At 45.6% G+C, this 6,000-nt stretch overlaps 1 protein-coding gene across 1 annotated transcript; it reads right to left on the reverse strand.

The window, feature by feature from the left end:
* Positions 1-832: 832 nt before the first annotated feature.
* LOC142140083 (uncharacterized) lies at positions 833-3,749 on the reverse strand. Its single transcript, XM_075197943.1, has 2 exons — positions 1,321-3,749; positions 833-1,031 (listed from the first exon to the last, which is right to left on the reverse strand). The coding sequence occupies exon 1, from the start codon at positions 3,400-3,402 to the stop codon at positions 1,975-1,977; it is 1,428 nt and encodes a 475-aa protein (XP_075054044.1). The 5' UTR covers positions 3,403-3,749; the 3' UTR covers positions 833-1,031; positions 1,321-1,974.
* Positions 3,750-6,000: the final 2,251 nt, after the last annotated feature.

Genomic DNA, 6,000 nt, shown 5'->3' on the forward strand with positions numbered 1-6,000 from the left:
TGGGACTTGTAGTTTCACAACATCTGGAGGGCCGCAGGTTGGACAGGCCTGCCTTAAACCATATGGAAACAGCTGTTCCGCATGGTTGAGGCATATGAGCAGCATGGTGTAGGCATATCCTCATGGTTCAGGCAAATTAGCAGCATGGTGTAGGCATATCCTCATGGTTCAGGCATATTAGCAGCATGGTGTAGGCATATCCGCATGGTTTAGGCATATTAGCAGCATGGTGTAGGCATATCCGCATGGTTTAGGCATATTAGCAGCATGGTGTAGGCATATTAGCAGCATGGTGTAGGCATATTAGCAGCATGGTGTAGGAATATCTACGTGATTTAGGCATATTAGCAGCATGATCTAGGCATATCCCCATGGTTTAGGCATATTAGCAGCATGGTGTAGGCATATCCCCATGGTTTAGGCATATTAGCAGCATGGTGTAGGCATATCCCCATGGTTTAGGCATATTATCAGCATGGTGTAGGCATTTCCGCATGGTTTAGGCATATTAGCAGCATGGTGTAGGCATTTCCGCATGGTTTAGGCATATTAGCAGCATGGTGTAGGCCTATCCGCATGGTTTAGGCATAATAGCAGCATGATCTAGGCATATCCCCATAGTTCAGGCATATTAGCAGCATAGTGTAGGCCTATCCGCATGGTTCAGGCATATTAGCAGCATGGTGTAGGCATATCCGCATGGTTCAGGCATATTAGCAGCCTGGCTATTTAACAAAAGCCAAACACAGGAGATATCAGAGATGTGCACAGTACATAGGCCTGGTCTGAACCTACAATATTAAAATGATAATTAACAGTGAGCAAATATGTGTAACACCCCCTTGTGTATTAAGCGTTGTGAGGGTATATATATATATTGAACCACGCAGATGCTTCTCACCTTGGTACTTGGTTTTCAGTGCCTCCACCCGAATCTCTGCTTTCTCTTCTGGGGGGTGTTCCAAAGATACACCAGGGGGAGATTCGGGAAACCCCCTGCCCAGTATTAACACTCTGTGACAAAATGTGTGCTGCAAAAGCCAGCCAGGCACATTTATTTAAATGGAAATCCTAAATGCAGCTTTGTAATTTTATAGAAAAATATACTTTGGTATAATTTGAAATAATAGTGCAAACAATACAATACAGTAATAAAACAGTGTGGATGAAAGTGGCGCACCACTTCTTACTATGCACACCAAGTTAACACAAAAACTCGCAATAAATCAATAACAGCATACAATATAATATAATATATAACAATATAACCATTAACTGTCACAGCTTTATACACATGAAAAAATATATCAGATATCTTACTTGCTCCTGATACTGTGAATATCTTGCAGGGTGAATTTATATATTTTCCCTTATAGCCCTACAATGTACTGCCAAACACACACAGCAGTATTCAAACACACCACACAAATAGAGCAGTGCACTGCAAGTTGGAGCCCTTCTGTATGTATGCAGCATGGCATGGAAACATCATGTGTCCAGTTTGCAGATGTTGGAGGTCTTTAAATCACTTGCAGTGAGGTACAGCAGTCACAGTATGCAGACCCTCCTCTAGCAACAACTGTAAAATCCTTTCTAATTTGTATCCTGGGACTTGTAGTTCCACAAGTGCTGATTAGACACACACTTGGTGCATATTTACCTGCCCACCCATCTATCCCTAACTCTTCAGCCCTTGTGGCCAGATATAGTCCAAACCCCACTTGAACAACAACAGATAGATAAAAATAACCAGTAACTTATCTGCACCAGTGTGTCACAGGTCTGAACTTGATTATCTCCAAAATGGCTGACTTGTAAAATGTCCTTCTTCAGAGATGCATGCAAACCTCCTCCTACAGCTTCAAACTGTGGCTTCCAGCAGGTTCTGTTCAGAACTGCACCGAGCTTTGATATCTCTGCAGACTGCTCTCTCTGCTCAGATCACTCATCCAGTGCCCTTCTCCCTAGGGTCACCTATCTGAACTGGTCACACAGCTCAGTCTCTCCCAGGATGCTCCTCTCTCCCTCTCTCTCTCCGCCCTCAGGTTTCTCAGTCTTCTTAGGCTCCGCCCCCTCTTCATAACAGCATTCTGGGAGATGTAGTTCCTTCTCCTTGACTGGTAAATAGCTATATGCATCTCTTTTCTTACTGATGCAAGTGTGATTATTAGCCCCTGGGTGCTCAAGTCCAACTGCAGCATCCCCAGGGGTTACACACTCCCCCTGTGGGGCAAGTCCACAATGAACAAATGATGAGGCTTGTCCCACATCCTGCAAATTTAAAGGGGTTAAGACATCCTGTCTAAATACACTTTCACATCCATACACAACAGGCCCTGGCATAACAGATATGGGAGTCAGATATGGCCACTGATAGACCCAGCTAGGATGAATCACCTTAGGAATCTCAGTCATATGACCTAGACTATCATAAGTCAACATCATTGGGGCTCTAGGGGTCCTTTTAGGCCGACCCTGGACTGGTGGGTTCCCTTCCTCTCCCCCCAACACCCTGTTGGGGCGTTCAGTGCATCCTCCATCTGGATCAACGACGTCCCCATCCATGTCAACTTCCTGGTTAGAGCCTTCCTCTACTGAACACTGAGAATCCAACCGTCCAGCTACTCTTGGGTTGACACTTTCATCTGAAATGGCAGGCATAGTTCTCCTTTCTTCTACTTGTGGAGGTCTTACAGCGGCCCCCTCGGTAGACCTAGTGAGCCTTCTGATATCTTGTCTCCAATCTATTTCTCCCAATTTACCTGGAGCATCATACCCCCAATCATCTCCATCATCTTCTTCTGTGGTCGGTTCTCTGATTCGCCGTGATCTTCTGGGTGTGGACACTTTTGGCTCATCTGTTTCAGGCTCCTCCCAAAACCGGACACCATCTCTGATGGGAAGCAAATGTTGTCGATGGTATGTCTTTATAGGGCCTGTTAGCCCCTCGGGCCTAATTCGATAGGCTGGGATGTCTGGCAATTTTGCAACCACAACATGAGGATCCTTTCGCCAACGATTGGCTAACTTGTGTTTCCCTGGGAGGCCCAAGTGTCTAAGTAAAACCCTGTCACCTGGCTCCAGAATATGCTCCTTGACCTGTAGATCATAACGACCCTTGTTTCGTTGTCCAGCTTTTGATGCAGCTGCTTCTGCTAGTCTGTAGGCCTCCTTTAGTTCTTGTTTCAGCTGCTCCACATATTTCAAATGGGGCTTTTCTTGGGGATCAGCAGTGTCCATTCCAAAACAGATATCGATTGGTAATCTAGCCTCCCTTCCAAACATTAAGAGATATGGGGAGTACCCCGTGGACTCGTTTTTCGTGCAATTGTAGGCGTGGACCAAATGGCTGATGTGCCTACTCCAATGTGCCTTTTTTTTAGTGTCCAAAGTGCCCATCATGCTGAGAAGGGTCCGATTAAATCTCTCCGGCTGCGGATCTCCTTGGGGATGGAAAGGAGTAGTCCTGGACTTCTTTATCCCGCAGACCTCGCACAGTTCTTTTATTAGCTTGCTCTCAAAATCCCGACCCTGATCTGAATGAATGCGGGCAGGCAGTCCATAGTGGACAAAGAACTTTTCCCATAGGATTTTTGCCACGGTCACAGCTCTCTGGTCTTTTGTCTGGTAGGCTTGAGCATAACGGGTGTAATGATCTGTCACCACTAGAATGTTACACTTGTTGCTTTCATCCGGTTCCACTGATAGAAAGTCAATACAGACTAACTCTAAAGGCCCATTGCTGGATATATTCTTTAAGGGGGCAGCCTTTTCTGGGAGGGATTTTCGAAGTATGCATGTCCCACAAGATTTACAATAACTCTCAATGTCTATCTCCATTTTCGGCCAGTAGAATCTATCTGAAATTAAACTCATGGTCTTCTCTATTCCCAGGTGGCCGTGTTTATCATGCAACGCACGGAGAACCATGGGACGGTGCTTCTTTGGCAATACTAGCTGTTTCCTCTCTCTGCCATCTTTGCGGCTGGTTTCTCTATACAGTAGCCCCTGCTTCACCACCAATGACTCTCTCTGTCTGCTTAGCAAAATAGCTTCCTCCGTTTTCAAACTACTCGGGTGGATTCTTTGTCTGTGTTTAACAGACCACCTAACTGCTGCTATAGAGGAGTCATTCTGCTGATCTTCTTTGACTTGGCTTGAACTCAACTTCTGAAGATCACTGAGCTCCATTTGACTCAACCAGCAATATTGTCTTGGTAGTGCATCTGTCGTTGCCCCTAGAGCTGTTAAGCATTCTTTGACTGGAGGCACGACCACACGTCCCTCGTGACACATCCCCTTCACCTCTGGAGCTGGCAACTCTATCCATTCTTCTTCCTGAGATTCCACAAACCTTCCCGGTAATCTTGACAAAGCATCGGCATCTACATTTCTTCTCCCAGGCCTGTACTTTATTGTGAAATTGTAAATGGCCAGCGCCGCCAACCATCTGTGCCCAGTTGCATCTAGCTTTGCTGTGGTCTGCACATATGTGAGGGGATTGTTGTCTGTATGCACTTCGAATGGTACTCCATACAAGTAGTCGTGAAGTTTGTCAACAACTGCCCACTTAAGGGCCAGGAACTCCAACTTATGCACCGGGTAGTTCCGTTCACTGGGTGAGAGACCTCGACTGATGTAATAGACTGGTCTTAACCTTCCTTCTTGCACTTGGTATAGCACTCCCCCAAGTCCCTCAAAGGAGGCATCTACATGCAGAATGTATGGTAACTCTGGATCGGCATATGCCAGAACAGGCGCTTGAATCAGGCAGGTTTTCAATCCTTCAAAAGCTTGTTCGCAAGCCTCACTCCACCTTTCCCCGAACGCATCATTTACCCGGAACAATGGTTTCTCTTTCCGATGGGAACCTCTTGGAGCAGGATAACCTCGAGTTAGATCTGTAAGAGGCTTGACAAGTTTACTGTAGTTTGGGACAAACCTTCTGTAATAGCCACAGAACCCCAAAAAAGACCTTAATTCCTTCAGTATTGTTGGTCGAGGCCATTCTTTCACCGCTTCTATCTTCGCTGAATCTGTAGAAATTCCTTCCCGATCCACAACATATCCCACATACTTGACCTGGGTTTTACAGAAGCTACACTTGTCAAGGGACAACTTCAACCCTTTCTTTATTAAGCGATCCAATACCTTGAGGAGTCTTTCGTTGTGCTCATTCAATGTTTGGCCAAATACTATCAAATCATCCAAGTATACCAGCACTTCCCTGAAATTCATGTCACCCACAACATCATCCATGCATCGTTGGAAAGTGGCTGGAGCCCCTGATAATCCTTGTGGCAATCTTTTGAACTGAAAGAATCCAACCGGGCAGATGAAGGCGGTTTTCTCAGCATCCTTCTGACTCATCAATATCTGATAGTACCCGCTGAGTAGATCTAGCACAGAAAACCACTTGCTTCCCTGAAGACAATCAAGGGCTTCGTCTATCCTAGGGACAGTGTACTGATCAGGAATCGTGCGCTTGTTTAATGTCCGGTAGTCCACGCACATCCGTATTTTTCCCGTCTTCTTTCTAGCCACCACAATAGGAGAAGCATAGGGACTCTCAGATCTCTCAATCACATCATTCTCTAGCATCTCCCTTAAATGTTCCCGAATATCATCCAAATCAGCAGGGGCTAGGCGTCTTGACCGTTCTCGGAAAGGTCTGTCGTCCGTTAGCCTTATGTGGTGCTCCACTTCTGTCACTAGACCTAAATCCCAGTCCCCCGAAGAGAAGGCAGCCTCTCTTTGTAGCATTTGCATAACTAGCCAGTGTCGGTCTTCTTGACTAGCATCACTACCATTAAAGCATTGATCAAAACTTCCTATTTGTAATGTGGTTTCTTTCTGAGATTTTTTTTCCTCTTTCTTCTTATAAGCAGCAAGGCACATAGGATGAATCTTAAGTGTTTTACTATAACTTGCTCCTCCCACCTCTTGGCACCAGTTGGCCAGTATCTCGAACAAATGGGAGTTAGTTCCAATAATCACTGA

This window comes from Mixophyes fleayi, chromosome 2, assembly GCF_038048845.1.
Source record: "Mixophyes fleayi isolate aMixFle1 chromosome 2, aMixFle1.hap1, whole genome shotgun sequence".
Classification (NCBI taxonomy): Eukaryota; Metazoa; Chordata; class Amphibia; order Anura; family Limnodynastidae; genus Mixophyes; species Mixophyes fleayi.

Bases quoted from the DNA above. Each gene is read 5' to 3' on its own strand.
- LOC142140083 (XM_075197943.1), bottom strand. From the start codon at position 3,402: ATGATGGGCACTTTGGACACTAAAAAAAAGGCACATTGGAGTAGGCAC.